The sequence below is a fragment of the Chelonia mydas genome, chromosome 3 (assembly GCF_015237465.2).
Source record: "Chelonia mydas isolate rCheMyd1 chromosome 3, rCheMyd1.pri.v2, whole genome shotgun sequence".
Lineage (NCBI taxonomy): Eukaryota > Metazoa > Chordata > Testudines > Cheloniidae > Chelonia > Chelonia mydas.
Window position 1 is genome coordinate 142,495,444 of NC_057851.1, and position 21,770 is coordinate 142,517,213.

The 21,770-nt window shown below is 38.5% G+C and overlaps 1 protein-coding gene across 10 annotated transcripts in view; it reads left to right on the forward strand.

Moving 5' to 3' along the window:
• Nucleotides 1-21,770, forward strand: part of LTBP1 (latent transforming growth factor beta binding protein 1) — a 361,660-nt gene that overhangs the window by 122,931 nt on the left and 216,959 nt on the right. For 6 of the 10 annotated variants that reach the window (XM_037895450.2, XM_027833839.3, XM_043543429.1 and 3 more), the window contains exon 5: nucleotides 14,601-14,768. In XM_037895450.2, coding sequence (XP_037751378.1) covers nucleotides 14,601-14,768 — 168 coding nt within the window. Of the gene's footprint in view, nucleotides 1-14,105; nucleotides 14,769-21,770 lie in introns of those variants that run through there. The other 4 variants (XM_043543433.1, XM_043543434.1, XM_043543432.1 and 1 more) reach the window with 4 other exon arrangements.

Consider the following 21,770-nt stretch of genomic DNA (forward strand, 5'->3'; position numbering starts at 1 on the left):
TTATGGATGCAGGTGAATAGCGTCCATGTACACCCATGTGTGGAACACCCATCTTGAAGAACCTCCAGTTACAGGTATGTAACACAGTCTTTCCAGGAATGGCCTTCAATTGTATGATGCATTATCTGGGTCCCAATTTGAGACTGCTCGGGCCAGATTCTCAGAAGTGTTGAGCATTCAACTCTCCAGCTGAAATCAAGGGGAGTAGTGGATGGTCAGCACCTTCAAAATATCAGTCCTTTGCTCTCAAAATAGCCATGCAGTCATTGTGACTTCCAAAGTTAGTGGATACTTTTGCAGATTTTGGCCTTAATCTTTGTGTGCCAGAGTTTCTCATCTGTAAAATGGGGATACTAATACTTCCATATTTAAAAGGGGTGTTCTGAAGATAAATTAATTTGTTTGTTTGAGGCACTGAGCTATGCTGATGAGCTCAATAGGAAAAACCCATGAAGAAATAAAAAAAATCCTTATTTAGTTCAGAATGTAAAGCAACCAAGGCTTGGGAGCCACACAATGAATGAGGAGGATAAAAATAAATATGGAACAGCTGCCTGATTAATTAAGTCCTGTCCATGCTGTGAACTCATTGAGGCAAGGGTCCTGTGGAAAAAATACTATGGGATCATGTAATTAAAGACTGTGTCAATGTATGAGGGAACATGGACAAGCTTTATTTTGGCATTTCCTAATTTTTGAGAACTTATCTTCACATTCTGAATATCGTTCCTAATGTCACTTTTTTGTGCTTTAATTAAAATTGGAAACTATATGTAGTCAGGAATCAGTATCTTGCTTATCTAATCTATTTTCATGCCAATCACTGTGCTATATAAGCACCGTGCTATTACTTCATCCATCATTAAAATGCAACTACTTCTGGGATAGCAGTTGGAAACCTTTGATCAATAGTGCAAAACAACAGAATCTAGAACAGTAGCCAGAATGTAACTATCTAATTGAAATTTAGACAGGCTTTTGCATTATCTTTAAAATCATATGATTCATTAAATAGAAAAACACAAATTGACTTCATTATATAGTCATCCCTCAAATATGCATAGATATCTCCTGTAGCTTTGTATGGAAGTTGCACATGCATCAGAATATTAATGTGAAAATCATAAAACAGTCATTCTTTATTAATTACTGGTGCACATAATTGTTTAGTGTTTATGGCACCTGTTTGCACTGTGGTTTTTAAAATATAAGGACTATTTATTATTGTGAGAAAAATATAGCAAGACTTGGAATTCTGTTAAGTATAGAAGACTTTTAGTTAAAATTTTGCCATAACAATATATTTAATGCCTATGAAATTTTAATTTGGATAAGTTCTTCTTTAAACCTCAGGCCTTGTGCTATATGTGCCCATGCTGTTTCACTGAAGACTTCATAGGTTTGTTCTGGGGGTGAGGAGAAGGTGCTGTTTTGAAATTCCATTTTACACTATTTTTGTGAAACTGGATCATGGTCTCCATTGCATGACACATGCTAATTACACCATTCCTTGTCAATAAGTGTGGGAAAACAGTTGTGGGTACATGAGGTGTTCTAATAATAAAAAAGGCATTCACAGATACGACGTTTAACGTCTGAAATATGTCTGTGTGATGAAACATTATAGTGCAGTTCTATTTTAGCTATTCAATATGTGTTGATTTTGCGGAAAATCTCAAACAAGCAAGTCTCAGTGCACTGAATATCCTCTTTTTCCTTCTCTTTTGATGTTTCACTTTAAAACATTGCATAAATAGCAAAATAATTCTTCCATTTGCTTGGCTTAACCAGTGAGACATTTCCCCCAAGAGACACATAGGGCTACATCTTAATGTCTTTTCTAAAGAAAACTCTCCTCAAAGATTTTAGGTCAGACTGGGGCAACATCAGTTTGACGATGCAGTAACTAAGCAAATAAGCATGTGCTTTTTTATTTAAAAAAAAATAGTTGCTTTGGTAACAGGTACTATTAAAATTAATTTAAATATACTGAAGTATTCAACAATACAAGAGTAATGTTTGTAAAGTTCTTTGAAATCCTTGGAGCATTATATGAATGTATCTATACAAGTGCAAATAATTATTTTAATAACAATACTAAATCTTTAATAACAAAAATAAAAAACATCTATAATAGTATGTGATATGGGGAAAATATATTTACCAGATTCTCTAAACTTAAGGTATGTGGCAGGTAGAAATAACTCAAAAAGAGAAATGGAGTATAAGGACAGGGTCAGCATGCAAGCACTGCAGACACAGTTTGAGATTTTCTCTTAATGTACTGGAATTGCTAGCATTTCATTAATGTCCTTATCAAACTACTTTCACAGATTTATGGGAATGTTGAGGCTTAGTCAGCAAATGAAAACTTGCAAAAAAAAAAAAAAAAAAAGTATTTACCAATTTGAATGTTCAAAAAAAAAAACCCTTCATGATCATGAATTCAGTAATGACAGCAGATCCAAATTGTAGGCTCGGGTTCCTTCTTCATAGAAATTAATTTTAAGTTGCATACATACACCCAAATGGATGAACAACTATGAACCTTTTAAAATACGGAAGCTGAAATTAATGAACGGTAGGCAAATACAGTTAGCGTCTACCCTTTGATTCTCTAACAATACAGGCATATATATTAAAGATTCTGGTCTACTTAATGTGGCTTTGATAACTACTAGGAATGGCGCTGTTTACCATTTCAATACTCTTCTGTGTCCTCAAGGGTTGCCTCCAGGTCACCCAGCCTGCTGGTTGCTTAACCCTTACTAGCTCCGCATCTCAACAGGTTTTTTAAAAAAGAAAGAGGGAAGAGAATACAAGGATCTTAACATCAGGATGATTGTTATAGAAGTCTTAAATACCCAGAATTAGTAGGAATTTTGTAAATAGCTAGGAAATCTGGCTTCACTCATAAGGAATTGAAAATAATCTTCTAGTGTTCGTTTTCTCTTTCAGGCCTGAGTGATGTTACTAACAGGCTATGTGTACACAGGTATGAAACCTTCAGTGACCTGGGTCAGCTGACTTGGACTCAGGCGCTGGGGCTGAAAAATTGCTGTTTAGATGTTTGGGCTCGGGTTGGAGCTCAAGCTCTGGGACCCTGCGAGAGTGGAGGGTCTCAGAGCTCGGGCTGCAACTGGCGACTGAATGTCTACACAGCAGTTCATAGCCCCGCAGCCCAAGCCAGCTGATCAAGGCCAGCCGCAGCTGCGCTGCACGTCCTTTATCCCTGTGTAGACGTATCATCAATGACAAAGAATTACTGCAGGAGAATGGCCTGGAAGCAGCTCTTTATACCCAGTGAGACTAAGATTTCAGTGTTTGTGACATATTTATTTATTTTGGGATTTTACGCTAATAAACCAGTCCTTGGCTTTTTTTCTGTGTTAAATGAGGTGATTTTAGTGGAGATTCAGTATATGGAGAGGACTGAATATATTCACAAGTTATCTCCCTGATCACCTGTGCTTTGATGGCTCATCCACATATGTCACTGTTTACAGTATGTTGACTTTCTTAGTACTTTTCGGTTGCTACCTTTCAGTAAATGAATGTTACATTAATGTGCTTTGTAAGCTCATATGCAGTTCCTCTTTATTTCACTTACTTCCTGGAAGTGGTGGACAATTTAGTGCATTACACCTTACATTGAGTATACTATTGAGGTAAGTAATTTACCGAGAAGAAATCTATTGATATAAAGAGACACTCAGACCTCTGAAAATGAACGCAGACCTTTCTAAATGATGATTGTAAAATATGGAATAGCTGTAAAAAATCTTTTCTCTTGTGGATTTCTAAATGAATTAAAAACACCCAAAATTACAAAGAGAAGAATTCTGAAATGGACACTACGGTGCTTAGGGGTATGGCAACAGTGCATTGATGCACAGTATCACTATGTATGAAAATAAAGTCAGAAATCATATTTACTATTGCTCTTCTACTTCTGCTGCTGCTCTCTATTCTGCTACTGACCATGGGCACTGGTGCAACCTGAAGGATGTGGGGGAGTTGGTACAGGTTCAGTCATATCCTAAGAGTATTAGCATCTCTACACACCACTCTGATGTTTAATCATCTAATGTATCGGGGCCTAATTCAAAGCCCATTGAAGTCAGTGGAAAGGTTCCTGTTAGGTCAGTGGGTTTTGGATCAGGCCCTTACACAAAGACATAAAGATGATGATGACCTTAATAATCTGCTTTCATCCATCCTTGGACCACCTGAATCCTGTTACATGTGAGTCCATGTGGAAAGTTGTTGAGTTCAACAACTGATCACACATTCTTGATGTTTGTTGCATCTTTGTGTTTTATTCTAGCCCTCAGTGCAAATCCCTATTTGGGACGTTGGGTAAAAACAACAATGCCACTCTGCATCTGTGATGACCAATAAATAATGCTGCTTTCTGTCCTGTAGCTTTGAAAAGATAATCTGGTCCCAAGTGTGGATTTACTGATTTGGGACCCCTACAAACATTAACCTGAGGAGTTACGGTATAATTTGATTTAAAAAAAAAAAAAAAAAGATAGACAAGACAAAGCAGAATTGAAACCATTTTGTTAGGCACCACAAACCACATTATTGCTTCAGTTCATTATTTGGGCCACTGCTTTTTGCTGGAATGCCCTGAAGCTGGTTGCCAGGAAACAATAACAGTATTGCTCACACTGCTATTAGGCATATTTTTACATTGTTTTAAACATGGAAAAATGGCCATAGTCCAAAATCCTCTGTCTGAGGATGTTGCACAGAGACTTGATGGTAGTAAAATATACAAGGAAGAAGAAGAGGTGATTCATAAAAACCATTTGACAGAGACCCCAGTTTCCTAACCCAGTCATGATCATTCATATACTACACGCTTACGCAGATTAACAAAATCAGTTACAATTATTGTGCACTCCTCTGACTCAGACCAAAAGGTGGTGTCTGCCTCAGAGAGAGGGAATGCTTTATCCACAAAAGACCTCTGGTGCAGAGGTGTATAATATAGTTATGAATTTCTTGAAAAACCACTACAGCACTTGTGCCTGCATGTGTAGCAGCTACTTTTATGGTATATGAAGTAATGCTCATCACTGTGTAAGAGGGAAGGGCAGGATCAAACCTTTAACACTGTGGAATGAAGAAACTTTTTCAGAACCTGGCTGGGGTAATGAAAAAAGATTACTTGGACAGAACCACTTTTGCTACAGTGAACTATTTAACCAAGATATGTTGTATACTTTCTACTTTAACCTAATTCAATATTAACTACGAAAACTGAAGTGCAGACTTTTTTTTATAAATGGGCCAGACATGTTGCCATGTGTAAGATTGCTTGTTTAATGTAATCAACACAAGTTGTTTGTTGTATGCCCCTCTCTCATCTCCCATCCCATGGCCGTGGAATGAGGGACAGATTATTGTGGTATTACCCAGTGGGAATCCCCAGCTCTGAGGGTCTGAAGAGAACCTCTTTCCAAAGATCTTTTTCTCTCCACCTCAGGAGTACAGAGACTCCTCCCTAACTCTCCTACTCTCTCCCTTCTCTCTCTTTTGTATTACAGGGAGACGAAGGAAGAAAGATAGACCAATAAATAAATAAAAATAAAGAAAAGAGCAAGGGCACAAGTAAGAAGTCTGAGAGCTCTGCTTCATACTGGAGGGGAAAAATGAAAGGCAGAGCACCCAGTACTTATGGCCAAACTATAGAGAGAGCGGAGCAGCCATTCTGTCACACTGTCAGAAGGATGCTGGATTAGCTTGATCGGCAGAGAATGGGCTCCCCCGACAGGAGCCTCTGCAGCTTTAGCATGCTGCCTGCCTGTTCTCTGCTTGTAGCCTTGCTCCACAGCATAGCCCGTGGGAGAAGTGGAGCTGAGAAGAGAATTTGTGAGAGTGAAAAGGGGAGATCATATGTGGAGCTGGGGAGATTTAAATAAAGAAGGCAGTAGAGCTTGTGAGAACAGAATAATGAAGGGAGACGTAAAGGTGTGGAGAGAAGAAGCGAGTGAGGAAAAAGGGGGAGGTTAATGGAGATGAGTACAGGAGGTGTGACTAGAGGTGGCAGGAGTTATATGTGGAGGTAGCCTGAGTTGTCATAATGGTGACTATGAGCAAATATTGGAGAAATACAGGAGCACAGGTAATAATGGCAGCACTGAAATTAAGAATGACACTGTGAGAAGGAAGCTATTAAGGCCTCAGTTCTGTCACCCTTGCGTTAAGTTATTACCTTGCTCTGTGAGTCGTCCCATTGGCTTGAGTATGGATGACCGAACTGGGCTTTAGATAATAACAAATATATCAGAGGTCTGGCACTTAATGAAGTACTTAATGAAGAAGGCAACAGTGAGATAATAGAATTGTGGCAAAAATAATTGAGGGGCAGAGTTTTAAAAAATGGAAGGAAAAAGGCAACCAGTAGTTGGTGGCAACAATGTAATTGTAATGGTTTGGCCACAATTAATTAAGGGATAGCTTCCCAAATCCTTATTCCCTCTTATTCATAATATTTGTGTGTATGTGATTATTGTACACACACACTTTAGATAATATAGTAGGCCAGTGGGTACTTTTTATATAATACAATCTAGTATAAGGCCATGTAGATCTTGGATGAACTAAAACTGTGGTGCTGTGTCTAGTTTCCGTGATAAGCCTAGTTCCTCCCCACACCCTCCTAGCTTCCTGGAAATACTCCTACTAAGCTAGTGGAAATAGAATTGAATGTGGGGTATGGAAATTCAGTCAAACTGAGTATCTGAAAAGAGGGAAAACATTTTATCTTCTTTGCAAATAAGTGCCCTAAATCAGTGCTGTTAAAGAAATATTAGTGTGCAACTATGGAAAATCGTTTGGAATCCATGAATGTTCTAGTCTTTGCTCTGCACTCATGGCTATCATTAAAAAGGCTAAGGGCTATGACTGGTCTTTATACAGACAAGGTTTGAGTGGTGGAGATTTTCTTCCCATGCTTGGAATGCATAAGGGCCAGGCAGAATTTCAGTCTTTGTTCTCAGAAGTGTGTAGATACTCCTCTATTCCTATTTCCCCAGGCGTGCCTGGCACACTAAAAGGAAGGGAGCGGGGGCGCTACAAGGAAGGGGGCAGGGGCGCTATCCTCACCTGCATTGAGCTGCAGAGTGAGGCTGCGCAGCTGTGAGAATAAGGTGAATCTTGTAGTGCTTAGGACTAGATAATGCATAGCTAAGAGTAAGGGTTCCCTGAACCCCCCCAGTGTACACTCACCCTGCACATTAGTGGATTTAGGGAACCCTTACTCTGGGCTATGCATTGGGCATCAAGTTGAAACTTTTTTTGTCTAAATTCCTTTGCTCCTAATGTAAATTGATCTTCTGCACCTTGACTGATAGAGGAACGAGGCAAAATCTTCTAGGAGTTTTTAAAGCCATGGTTTAAATTGCTCTAATCTCTGGGGAAAATTGTTGATTTGTTAATGATCAGGATGATTTGTTGTTCATGACCCAGTGGTGCTTTCCCTGTATATTGTTAAAGGTTAAATAGGTCGTCATTAAACAAAAAATATAAATAAACTTTTTACTTCCACAGTAGATTTTTATACAATGTCAGCTTTCCTTTTGGCTGAAAAAACAAATCCGTTTGGGAATAATTAAACCAGGTGGGGTGGTAAAATAACTGGGAGAGACCAGCTTTAGGAAATAAGTCATTTCCTTCTAAGTTTTTTTTTTTTTTTGGTCAGCGATTAAAAAAAAGTTGGTCAACTAAAAAGTTCAAAAAAATTGAATCTTTAGCTTAAGAGGGAGTACTTTTAACAAGAGAGGAAGAGAGAAAAGATAGAGTTGCATTTTTGAGGTCTCCGAATTCTTTCAAGTTTATCTACTATGTTTTTGCACAGACATTTTCCTTGTTAAGATTGTTTGAAGTTGCCTTTCGCATCCCCATCATCATGTCTACTGTCCTATGGAATGATTGACCGGTTATTTAAAGGTACCTTCCAAATCACAAAAAAATTAGTACTATAACGTAATCAAGGAACAAAAGTTGTGAGTGGAGACTTTCTTTTTCTGCCTTCAACATATATGTAGGTGTACGTGATTTTTATTAAATTTCTGGATAATTTTCTCCTTCCCACTTGTCACTCAACTTCACATTTGGGATGATACAGTCTTCTTCATAACAAGAGCTGGGAATGGGCTACAGCGCATGGATCACTTGATGATTACCTGTTCTGTTCATTCCCTCTGGGGCACCTGACATTGGCCACTGGCGGAAGACAGGATACTGGGCTAGATGGACCTTTGGTCTGACCCAATATGGCCATTCTTATGTTTTTAAGAGCCTGCTCCTGCTCCCTCTGACATCAATAGCAAAACCTCTCACTGACTTCCTTTAGAGTAGGTTCATGCACCAAATATTCTGAGGTCTATTTAAACTATGGAATGTCATCATGATTAGGAAGCCTGCAGCATGCTGTAACTGTGAGGCTAGCCATGTAAACTTCAGAGGGATGTGTGTAATTCAAGTAAATTTTTTAAAAAATCCACATATTCGTAAAAGCAAAAAAAATATTTTATAGTAATTCTTCCAGAAAGAGATCTGTACAGATTAGCATTATAGACAAAGTGACCCAGGAGGTTAACCTGAGGGATTTTTATGCCTTCTATAACCCAGTGCCAGGTATGGCCAAAACAGCTGTCAGGACCATGTGGTCCTAGACAACGCCAACTGCCTCACTCTTCAGTGCATTCATTCTTCCTACTAAAATATAACAGACCAAATCCCCACTGGTCACAATGGAGGGGTAGGGGAAAAATCTTTACTTGGCTTTTATTCTCCATTTCTGATGCTATTAGATTGTCAGGTCTTCAGGGTAGAGACTGTCTTTTTTGTTGTTTATGGTACAGCACTGAGTACACTTTTTAGTTCTCCACTAAACAATTAATCTATATTAAACATCTGTCATGCTCATCACCACTCTGTCTCAGCACCTTACAAAGGAGAAGAAAGACAAAGTTAAGAATGCATGAATATGTGATACCAGTTTGAGACTAAACTTAGTTCTCAGTTGCACCTTTGCAACTCCATTGGGAATTTGGCCCAAGATAACTTAACAAACAATACCCATTTAGCACTGTTTAGCACATGCCTCCAGCAGTCTCTGTAGGCAGTGGTCTTGTGGACACGCAGAAATAACTGAAACTAGCTCTGTATACCAGAAATATCGAAGGAAGTGGTAGTAATGTTAGCTGAGTTCCCTCAAGGTGAATCTATCCCTCAGCTGATGCACTAAAGACAGTGGTGGAGCCAAGTTTTGCAACCAGGGGGTGAGGATTGGGTGGGGGGCACGGCAGTGGTTCAGTGGTGGTGCCACCTTCAAGTATACCTTTTAGCTTGCTAATTTCACCCATGCTGTGTATTATGACTCCTCCCCCAATCTGGTAAAAAAGTGTTTGGGAATCCTTTAAAACTGTACCCACATTTCAAAGGGGATACCCCATGCAGACAGGAGTGACCCTTTGTGGCCTCCTGACACCACCTCCCCCCAGGTAAGTTCTCCTTTCAGGGTGGCAAATATAGCAGCGTGCTTCTCCATGCACAGGCTGCCCTGGAAGGATCCCCACTGCTGTCCCCCACCCCAGGGAATCATAGAATACCAGGGTTGGAAGGGACCTCAGGAGGTCATCTAGTCCAACCCCCTGCTCAAAGCAGGACCAATCCCCAATTTTTGCCCCAATCCCTAATGGCCCCCTCATGGCCCCCTCAAGGATTGAACTCACAACCCTGGGTTTAGCAGGCCAATGCTCAAATCACTGAGCTATCCCTCCCCCCTACTCATGAGATACTGTTAAACGAAATAAACTTTTCTATAGCAATGGAAGGAGAGCCTGTAGAATTCTAGGGCAGAGAGATTTATTCACTTTGTTTCCTAATCCCAGTGAAGAATGGAGGTTGGTAACCCTAGTTTCCTTAGTTCCTACCCTAGATCCTCAGGACTGGCTTTTGGCTTTCAGCTTACAGGATGTCTATTTCCATACAGCTATTCAACCGGACCCTCAGGAAATACCTTACGTTGCTTGTGGGAAAGTTGCATTATCAATACAGGGTGCTTTCCTTTGGCCTCTCCGCAGCTCCCAGAGTATTGACCGAGTGCCTCACAGTTATGGCCGCCTATCTAAGGGTACAAGGGGAGTGCAAATCTACATAGAGCTTGACACCCGGTTACCAGAAGTTGATCTCCTCAACAAGTGCCAGCAGTCTAGCCTCGAGAGCACCATATGCTGGGACTCATGACATGGGGCTACATCTGCCCCACCCCTAATTGGCCACTGGCCCAACCATCCCAAGCAAACTCCTCTGGATGTCAATCTGAAGGAAATCCTAAGGTGCAGGGGGAGCTGCACCAGGCTGGGGGTAGGGGCCTAATATGAGGGAGGGGAAGGGGCAGCATGCAATATATGGGTGGAACAATGGAGTCATAATACCAGGGACTGGCTTCTGGACATTGTGTATGGATGGGGGCAGGGGACCGGGGGAGACCAGGGCACAGAGGAGCAATGGGGTGAGGTTCAGGATGCTGTGGGACACAAATGGGGTGGGGTTATCGTGAGGCCATTCGGGCATGGGGAAAAATAGAGGGCAGGACCCCAGGGGGACAGGTGGGATGGGGGTAAGACAGGGGGCACAGAGGGGGGTAGGAGGACTAATGCAGGGAGGTGCCCCAGAGGGCTGCACAAGGCTGTGGGCTCCCCCACGCTGCCCTCACCCCCAAGCCCTTCAGCTGCATGATCTGTGCTGAGGTCTCTGCACATGTGACACACATTAACAGGTTGTTGTTGCACTTTGATCTAGACCTGTTTCAGAGAGGACTAGATCTAAGTGCAATAAGGAACTGTTAATGCATGTCAGGGTGTATGTGGACAGTGAGTCTGTGCAGCAACGGGCTAGTCCACTATAGATCACACCCGAGCTTGCCATGAATCTGCTGTGCTAGGCAACTGCCTACCTTGCTTATACCTAGAGCAGCCTCTGTGCATTATACCCTTGAAGAGGCACCAGCAGGACTCCTAAAGGCTGCTGGGGGGGGAGGGCAGTTGCCCCCCATCCCCCTATAGCTCTGACATTGACCGAAGACCTAGTTTACACCTGCCTCTTCTAGCTTGAGGAAATCAAGACTTTTAAATCCTCTCTAGTTCTACTATTAATTTTCTCGATAGCTTTGCTAATGATGCCGTGTCTCTATTATCTGCTCCTGGAGCCTCTTTTCGTCCTCATGTAGGCTCACTTGCTTATCCTGTTTTGCCACCATTTTGCTATTATATTATCATGAGCATATCAAATGGAAAGCCAGTCCTTCAGGAAGGCTTTCCATTTCCATGTCTTTCTTTCAAATGGATCATGAGGTGCCTACACTATACTTCTGTCTATAAATAAAGAACAGGAGCTAAGCTATCGTGTTGATGTCACCACCATACACTATCATAAATTTGTTTGGAAAAAGTAGAAGCTCCAGTTTTGTTCCTGTCAATAGCACAATGACATTATCTTCTGAAGTTCATTAGGTAAAGATGAAATATAATGTGTACGTGACCTTAAATTACATTGTCCTCCCACACTATAAATTAGGCAAACTTGAGGAAGGGGTCAAGGCCATAGCTGTTCTGTACTTTGTCAAGTCTGAAATAATTGTTATTTTTAACATCAACTCTGCCAAATCTACAAAGAAAGCATTGGAGGATACTGTTTCTCAGATAGGATTAAGTCATACCCTCCTGTGAAAAACCCACAGAAGAAGGGAAGAGGATGCAGAAAACTCTGAGCTCACCTGGCAGAGTTTCTGCCCAGTGCTTTCTTTCAGAATAAAAGTTTGTGGTCTCTTCTTTTCCCCTTCTATTTAGGGATATATATATATATCATGCTCATGAGTATTGTATCTGAACCTGAGGATATGCAGGGAAAGTAAGGTCCATAATTATAAGGGAAGATAAGGGAGGAGTATCTCTTGTCTTTTTTTCCCCCCACTGTGGTTCATGGACCCCTCTTTTCCCCAGACAGATGCTCAACATGCACCCTACAGGGGTGCTTTCTCCTTCTTTGCACCCTATCCATGTGTTTGGCTGAGGGAGTGAAAGCTAAGGGTACTTGCCAGCCAAGCAGGGAAAAGAAGAATGTTAGTTCCAGGGGTGCCCTGAAAAAGTGAATTGGTGATCTATCAAAAAGATACAAGTATTCCAATCACCATTTGTCACTTTACATCCTCTGCCTTTAATCCTCTATGGCTTTGATTGCATGGCTGTCTGAATACCTTACTGACCTGGAAGGCCACCTGTAAAGATTTTAGGGAGACTCTTCACTCTTATAGACATGGGCCAACATTTTAAAACCTGGTTGTCTAATGTTAGACTCCTAAATTCGTATTTAGGCACCTAAACTTACTTGCCAAAATCCTCCCTCTCTCTGAGACACACACACATACACACACACACAGCAGTAGAAGACTGCAAATTTACAATCGTAGAAGTGAGAGCTAACTGAATGTTGGGTCTAATCCTAAAAGTCAGGCCCACCAATCCCCCAACATGTTCCTGCCACAGACATTTTCACAGAAATTATTAGCTGTGTAGTAAAAATTATTTTGTTGATCAAATTGTATTTTAACTCTGTTCCCAAATTGTGCTATTGCTCAGGACATGGCAGTGTTGTACAGTGATTCCGGAATATAATTAGAACATGGTTTAGTTTCATCTACACTGGCAAAGCCAAATTGTATTTTAGCTGAGTCGGGACACTAATGTGAGTCTCCCAGTGCAGTCGTTTTTACAGTGTAGGCAAGACCTACTTTTGTTATTCAACTGAGCATGTTTTTTTACTCAGATTACTTCATAAAGGAAACCTGTTACAAAAATGACTTCAAAATATAAAATAGTCTTTTTTTTCCCCTGGGAAATAACTTATTTTTTTAAAGAAATCTTCCAAATAAAATATAAAACACTAATATTTCTTGTTAAACTGTCTTAGGTGCTTTTAAATCTGTCTTTTGGAAGTCTTCACAATTCAAGCCATTTAATTTCTGTTTGTCAGGGAAGGTATATCGGTAGTTGTTATAAACAATGGCTTAGCTCTGAAAAATCTAAAGTGCCTTTAAATTAATTAAAATTAATGAAATCAGACGGTTGACTTAAATGCTTTGTTTCTATGTATTTCTAGCCTATGCTTGTTTTTTAAGTATTGTTTAGGATAAGGTGGAAGCATCTGTAATGCAGCTGCTGGTCAACTAGAGTAATGCCCCTTGTTGCAGACAAGACAGTTGGCACAATTGTTTTAATTTATTTATTTCATAAAGAGCCAGAAACAATATAAATTTATATTCTTTTGAAGTGGGAAGATTTTCTTCATCTTCCTGAGTTTTATCAAAAAATATTTACCTAGAGGGTATTTCATAAAGTAGATTGGACAGTTTGTGGGTAATCTGATTGCTTTTGCTGCTGTGGCAGTATAAGAAAAGAGATGTTCTCTCTCTTTATGTCTCATTTTGTGGAGCTTAAAATTGTTTTTTAAACGTAAAATTTGAGATGGACAGTTTTCACAAATGTATCCTAATATATTTACAGGTACTTGACAAAATAGTAATAACTAAAAATAAAACAACAAAAAAAATTTTATTTGGAAATAGTTTCAAAATAGAATCCCTTCTTTGCTTTTTTCTTTTTCTTTAGCTTTAGTTTTTGGCTTTAACATCCAGGTGAGGGGCCAAATAGATCCATAATGTAAAACCTGCTTAAGACAAATGGTTTACATGATGGATGAATTTGGCCTGAGGAATTTAAACTCAAATTAGTATATGGTCAATCTTTGTTACCTTTTAAAAAACAAAACAAAAATCAACCATACAAACAAAAGGGGAAAATGGCAGATTTTCTCCTATAATAATTTATAAGAGTTCTAAAGTAGTACTTTAAACTATGGATACTTATTAGGCCTTTCCCCTGCTTCACCTTTGTTTAAGTATAAACAGTTGATTGCAAAACTCAATCTATAATATGTAAATCCAGGTGGAGTAATAGTGCCAAGAAACTGAAGAAAAAAAAAAAGGGTCCAGGCAGCTGCGTCACAGGGTTTGATCACTTCAGGCTGGGGTGCCAGGAGATTTGAGACAGATGTTTTCAGACATGCCGCATGCCTAAAACATTTCCAGGGGTTGAGCTACAAATAGTGACTTAATAAGTGCAGAAACAGGAAAAGTATGCAGGAGGACACAAGAGTTTATTCACCCCTAGGTGCACAGTCAGCCTCTTTACATTACATCTGCTTGTCAGAGTTGGCTATTTAAGCTGTCATGCCCTTGGTATTGCTCTTTGTCTGACTGTGAATAAAGTGCAGCATTGTGATTACTAATCCTACTCCAGTGACTTGACTTTAAATGTGGTTTTGGAGTGCATCCCGGAGTTCTGTTTGCTAAGCTTCCTACTCCTGTTCCAGAGACACCACTGGAGATCGATGAGAGAGAGCACTGCAGGCTGCCTCCTCCTGTAGACCTGTTGCTTTTTTCTTTTTAATCGTTTGAAGGAAGTCAATGGATACCAAAGTGATCTGTTTGTTTTTCTTTTTTTCTTTGCCTCCACTCGCAGTGGGAAATCACACTGGCCGCATCAAGGTGGTCTTTACACCCAGCATCTGTAAAGTGACTTGTACCAAGGGCAATTGTCAGAACAACTGTGAGAAGGGAAATACCACCACCCTCATTAGTGAAAATGGCCATGCAGCTGACACCCTGACAGCCACTAATTTCCGAGTAGGTAAGTACCCTCAAACCATACTTCTCCTTCGCTTTCTTGGCTAACAGAGAAAGGAAGATTTTTAGTGATTAGTATCAGTTGTGCATCTGTTACTCTTTGTGTGGAGAGACTGTGCTTAAGTAAAAGCAATTGTATGTCAGACAAGGTTTTTGGTTTCCTTCTGAAATGTTCTTGATAATTTCCCAGATGTCCTAAAGAGAATATAACTGCATTTATAATCTAAAGTTTCAGTTGCAGGACTACAATGTATTGGACTATAGCTTTTGCTGAAAAACCCATAAGTCAAAGCTTGGATTAATACATTCTGAAAGATTTGTCAGATACCAAACAAAAGTTTGTGTTTCCCCCATTTATTTAAACTGTAGTAAATGAAGGTGAAAACTAGTTTGAGTTAGTAAAACTATCCTGAAAAGCTCTGTCTGAGAGTTGCCCGACTCTGCATTCCTATTACAGTACAGAGTTGCCAGCTTACAACTCTTGCCTTTTTTGTGCTGTGAATAAAGCAGATTTATTATCAGAGAGGTAGCCGTGTTAGTCTGGATCTGTAAAAGCAGCAAAGAGTCCTGTAGCACCTTATAGACTAACAGACGTATTGGAGCATAAGCTTTCGTGGGTGAATACATCCGATGAAGTGGGTATTCACCCACGAAAGCTTATGCTCCAATGCATCTGTTAGTCTATAAGGTGCTATAGGACTCTTTGCCGCTTTTACAGATTTATTATGTATATAATATCTTAATAGGAGATTGAAATTTTAGAAATATAATTAATAATTCTGACATATTGTAATCTCTCTGTTGAAAGTAATCATTACTACTAATGCTCATACTTCCATACTTGTTGAATGAGTATCTACAGTATACTAGTCTATAACCTAAAACTGATAAGTTATGGTGAAACAAATCCTGAATAATTTGTGGGATAATGGTTTTACATAGTTTAACTGCACTATATAATATAATGATGGTAGTACCTCTTGTGCAAAAATATTTTTTCTGTAAATTAAGAGAAATCTAGATATGTAGAGATGGCATATTGACTTTAAATTCTTTATTTCACTAAAACATTTTCTTGCTGCTGTTGAGAGTGGATTTTTTGTTGTTATGAAAATATTATAGTATTTTTATCTCCACACCTTTTTTAATCAATTATTTTGCCAATGTGCACTCAAGGAATCATAGATATGCACATTATAATTTTAGGGAAAAAAACGAGGACTCCTTTTGGCACCTTAGAGACTAACAAATTTATTTGGGCATAGGCTTTCGTGGGCTAGGCCCCACTTCATCAGATATATGAAGTAAAAGATACAGGACCAGGTATAAATACATGAATGGATGTGGGTTGCTTTACCAAGCGTTAGGTCAGTCTAATGAGATAAGTCAATTAACAGCAGGATACCAACAGAGAAGAAATAACTTTTGAAGTGGTAAGAGAGTGGCCCATTACAGACAGCTGACAAGAAGGTGTGAGTAACAGTAGGGAGAAATTAGTATTGGGGAAATTAAGTTTAGGTTTTGTAATGACCCAATTTTAGTTTCTTGCTAGTATAAACAAAATATCAGGCAGCACTGATGGTAGCCAGTGCTGCCCTTTTAAAAGTGCACTATATTTCAGTTTCTGAGGGAGGGAAAAATCCAATTCTTCTCTTACATCCAGACAGAAGATGCAAAGTACAGAGCAGTCACTCTATGACTGTTACTAGATTACCTTGCTGTGGATGCAAACTCTTTTGAAATCTAAGCACACTCCTTGACAATGCACTTTGGTGTAACATGCACCTTAGTATAAGATACATTTTCTTTTTTCTGTAAAAACAAGATTTGTAAAAAGAGGAATACAACACCGATGTCGTTGTGAAGTGTGGATATTCTGAGACTTTTTAAAAAAAAGGATTTTTACTAACGAATGCTAAATTAATTACTTCTAATTGACATTTACTGTTAATATGGGTTTTTATTAATTTTTGGCAGTTGCCACAGCTAAGCAATTTCCTTATTTGAATTTATTTTTGATAGAAAGGATGAAACATTGAGAATGGGCACTTACCTAGTTTATTTGTGTGTAAGACTGTGCTGTAATCTGATTTCTTCACAAATATTTGAAAACTTTGAGAGAGAGTAGAAATCAACCTGTTAAAACATGTAACACACCTTCCTTCCTGGACTGAGGCCAGATATTTTTTGATTCAGCATGTACAGTAGCTTCTTAAAAGTACTCAGCAAAAGCAGTATATTATAATATTCGGTGAAAAGGAAGGGGAACGTTATGTTTGGAAATGCATACTAATAAGTGATTGTGCATTTATAGATATTTATTAATTTAGTTGTATTCATCATAATGATTTCTCTACTTCATACACTTATGTTATAGACAGTGTTTGTTTGTTAGAAACAAACCAAAAGCATGCTCAGTTGCTCCCGGGATAGTTATCTTCATAAAAATTAAGAAGACTAGGATCTAAGCAAAGATTTTGGGGCTTTCCAGTTACAAATATAATTAGCATGTGAATTTAAAATATTTCTTAAGAATAAGACCAAGGCTGAACAAGTGCATCTGTAGAGTCAGTTACTTCAGTGGTCCATAATTTTCAGGGACCTCTTGACTGATTCAGGGCTTAAAGCACATGTTTTGATGATGATCTGTATGGTACAAATGTCCCAGTTCTGATAATTGGCAGGTGTCTCATATTAAATTAGGCCTGTCCTGATCAAGACATTCTCCTAACATACAAACTAGTGATTATCTGAGCCTTGTCAGAGTCTCCTGGTTTTTTTTTAAATGTAGTATATTTTATTTGTGCTGTTGTCTGAAAAGACCCTGTTCTGATATTGCTTAATGCTGGACAGTGTAAAGTTACAGAATGATACATGCAGGTGCTTTGTGCGATCATTTTCTATTGAAGATGTGCAGCTATGAAAACAGCATGTTTAGGTGAGAGAAAATATGTTTTTACCTTTCTATTTTTTAAAACCAAATTTTTCATCACCTTAGAGACAGCAGCAAAAGTGTGTGCATATGTGCAAGTTTAAATTGTTTGCTTGGAGATTGAAATTAGCAGTTGTGCTGTTACATTGTGGATGAGCTTTAGCGCTCATAATGAACAAACTTTAGTTTAATATTCATTTTCAACCCTAGTTTTGCAAATACTTGTATTGCTGCAGTTAGGATTTTAGGCAGAACACACAGTGATACCTATAATAAGGTTTCCCAAGCATTTCCAGTCTAATGGGTCATTTTCGGTTTCCTAAAATTTGCTCAGTGTTTTATCTTTTCAGATGAAACTTGGTATACTAGCTCTTAGTCAGGGAGCAAAATTTTTCTGAAAGTTTTTTTTCCCCAGAAATGGGTGACTGGTTTTCAAGAATATACAGCTTGGGAGAAACATGGTTTTTCAGCTAACTAAAAAAAATGGCAGCCTTTTCTGAAGAGCTCTAGCACTTTATCTGGAGATGATGAAAACCCGATATTTTTAAGGCAGATAGTCCCTAGATTGTAGATGTGTCTTTTCATGAGAGTGAAATTTGGTTTTAAAAAAAATTACCTTGCACGTGGATTTCATTACACAATGGGACTAATAAACTGCTAATGTTTCATTGGCATGAAGCATGTGTGAATAAATAATGTGAATGGAAATTTCTGCTGAAGAGATTATCTCTCTGTATTTCACTGATTATGCCCATATATGCATAAGAAAATTGAGTGGAATTTCAGTCTTACATATATGTAGGGGCTTGCATTATATGGTCTGTGTAGGTGGGTATGGAAGCATGCATACAGAATACAGCAAGGGCTCCTGCCTCATTCATTAGACACATTACACAGTCTATTACATCTAGCAAATAGTTGCACATTATAGTATTTTTTAAAAACAATTAGGAAAATCCATTAAAAAAAACTTAATTAAAAGACCATTACTTCTGTAAAGTGAAACATCAAAAGTTAGGAAATGCCAAAATTAAGGTTGTCTATGCAATCTTAATTCTGCCCCATTGTGCTTATGATGCAACCTTTAATTATATGATCACATGCAATTTTTTCTACAGGACCATTGCCTGAATTGAGCTCTGTAAAAGAGGCAACCATTCAGTATTTTATGTTTAACTTCACTATTTAGTGTGTGGCCCTGTGCCTCACATATTGCACCCCTTTCAAGCCCTGCCCTGAATGAGTATTTTTTATTTATTTACAGATTTTTCATGGTTATCATCTTCGTATCTGAGCACCTCACAAATTCTTCTTCACAATATTCCTGTGAGGTAGGGAAGTAATACTATCCCTATCGGGGGTTTGGAGAAGATTTCTTTAAGTGTGCTCTCCCTCGGGGGAAAGGGGAGGTTCTTAATGGCTCTTTCCTTTCTCCTGTATTGCATAGGGCAGTCTAGTGAACACTTATGAGAACACCTCCTGCAGCTTCCCCAGACTGTGAAGTTAACACTCACTTTCTCTGGGACTGATGCTTTGCTCTTAGGGAGAGTGATTAGGGTGCCAGACTCTGTTCCTTAGAGCTGTTGGTGCATGTGAACTGTTCTCACCTATGATATCATTGAACTAGGAATCAGAAGCTGCTAGTCCATTCTGCTTCTTTTTTCTCTTGGTCCCTGTGAAGGTTTCCTCAATCTTCTCCCCTACACTGAAAGGTTACTAAGAGCACCCAGAGATCCTCTGTTGATATGGTTTTGTGATGTCACAGGTTAGAAATGAGTTTCATCCTCAGTGTCCCACAGGCATATAAATCAAATAGGGGTCAGAGATATCAGCACAGACCACAAAAATCTGTACATACTTATATACCCACTGCAATAATGCTCAAATACTTATATTATGAATAAGTGATGTCTTAGAAACAACTTGTATGCTTTATATAATGAATAGTACTGAATGATGGTGTAGCACATTTACATGCTTATATTATTAAAAAATGTTATCACATTGACAACCCTACAGTAATATGTCTACTGTGTAGATTAGGTGTCTTTTTGGACAACTTCAGAGCTTTCCTCCATGATTTATAGACAGAAACCTCCAAGCAGAAACACAAAGTGTTTTGCTCAAATTTTACCCTCTTTTGTGTTTATCCTGTATTTTATGACGGATATGCAACTTCCTCATGTCCCTGAGAAAAGATAACGCACATAGTTTTGCTCAAAATACACAATTATTTTGCACAGCTTAAATGTCAGAAAACAGATTTGTAAAGCCATGCAATCTGGTCCCTAGATACTGTGGTGACTGGGTGCATTTGCAATGCCTAAGCAGGCACTATGCATTATCCTAGACGATATATTTTGAACCCACTGTGATTCAATACATGTTGTAGAGCAGTGAAAAGACACTTGGGCACTACATTCTGAATCAATGAGCTCTTAGGATGGAACATAGTAGTGGCAACATGAGTTACTATGTAATTATCATTGTTTTCATAGGCTTTCTAGATAATTACTAAATTCTGTGAAAATATAAAACAGTATATAAATGGTAAGTGTTAATACTTTATCACAAATAAAGGCATGTTTTTTCAGACTTGTACTGCTCATTAATTTGTGTTGCCTCTTTAGTTTAAAGGTTAATTTTTATTTTTTTTAATTTTTATTAAAACAGTTCTGGAAAGTACTGTAGAAAACTCTTAGTTAAAACACAAATGTAACTTGTAAGGAAGCCAACATATTTTTAACTGTAGTCTTTGTACGAGAAGAGATCCAATAGCAATGAGTTGCAGTTAAATGTTTTTAAGGAAATTGCTTTTAAAAAGTAAGTGTAGGCATAGAAGAAAGAAAATGAACACCAGATTTCATTACTAAGAAACAGGATGCTAAATCATACCTTTTTTCTTTCCTTGTGTTGCTGCCATTTGCTTTTTAATACAGTGCCCAAGTTTGCTTTCATTGCTCCATTTTATATGTGGAATCCCACAGGATTCAAGAGATACTGTAAAGCTATGATAACTGAGGAAACTTCTCAAGGACAGTTTGGTTAATGCTGATACATAAATAGCACAACCAGTCAGGCATATATTTCATATAAAAGTGGAGTGAAAAGACTAATGACATATAAAGGACAGTGTGCTAAGGAAGGCAGATTAGAAGGAAGCATAAAGTCAGACAAACAGCTTGTTGAACTATTTGGATAGAAGTGGAAAAGGGCTTAAAAACTTTTCTGGCTGCTTGTGTCAGACACTCAGTATTTAGTTTTCTACCTATTATAATTGTATTTTTATTCACTTGGCCACTTTGCTGCAAAAGGTCCAGTGAGAATACCAAAGGTGCAACACACTATTTAATGTATTTTCAACTTCCTCATTATTACACAGTGATCTCCAGTACTTTGTAAGTTGTGAAATTTACCCCTGGACAGAGGACCCACACAAGGCCCATGCACCACTTACATTTGAGTAAAGCACTGTTTTAGGTCTTCATGTGGGACTTAGCTGGTACAAAGGTTTTGTGTGCATCCTTTGCCTATGGGTGAGTTTTACCTTGCCTGTATAGGAATTAGCATATGAAATCGAGTTGTAAAACTGGAGAATTACAAATCTCAGTTGAAAACACCTTACAGCTAGATTTTTAAAAAATTTTAAAGTTATTACTGACATAGTAAGGGAGCAGTGATTTTTTAAAAAAATATGATTTTCAAGTTGATGGCAGCCCTTTAAATGTTCTAATCAATGAGTAGGCTGTTTCTGAAGTAATTATTTAGTTCAGGCACAATATTTCATAGTTACTGTCCTTTCTTAATGAAATGATGATGTAGGAGCGTTTTGATTCTCCTTATAATATTAATAATATATTGGGTCAGACTTTTGATTGATTGTATACAGTGGATATTTAGAAGCATATGCAAATCTTGTAAAGTACTCAGAACCTTGTCTGGCAAAGTACTGGGGAAATGAAAAAGTTATGACAGGCTGAAGTTGCGTACACAACAAATAGATGGAGTTTTGCTCAAACATTGCTTACTTTTTCTTATGTTGTAAGTTCTACAGGCCAGATCCTCTGCTTGTGA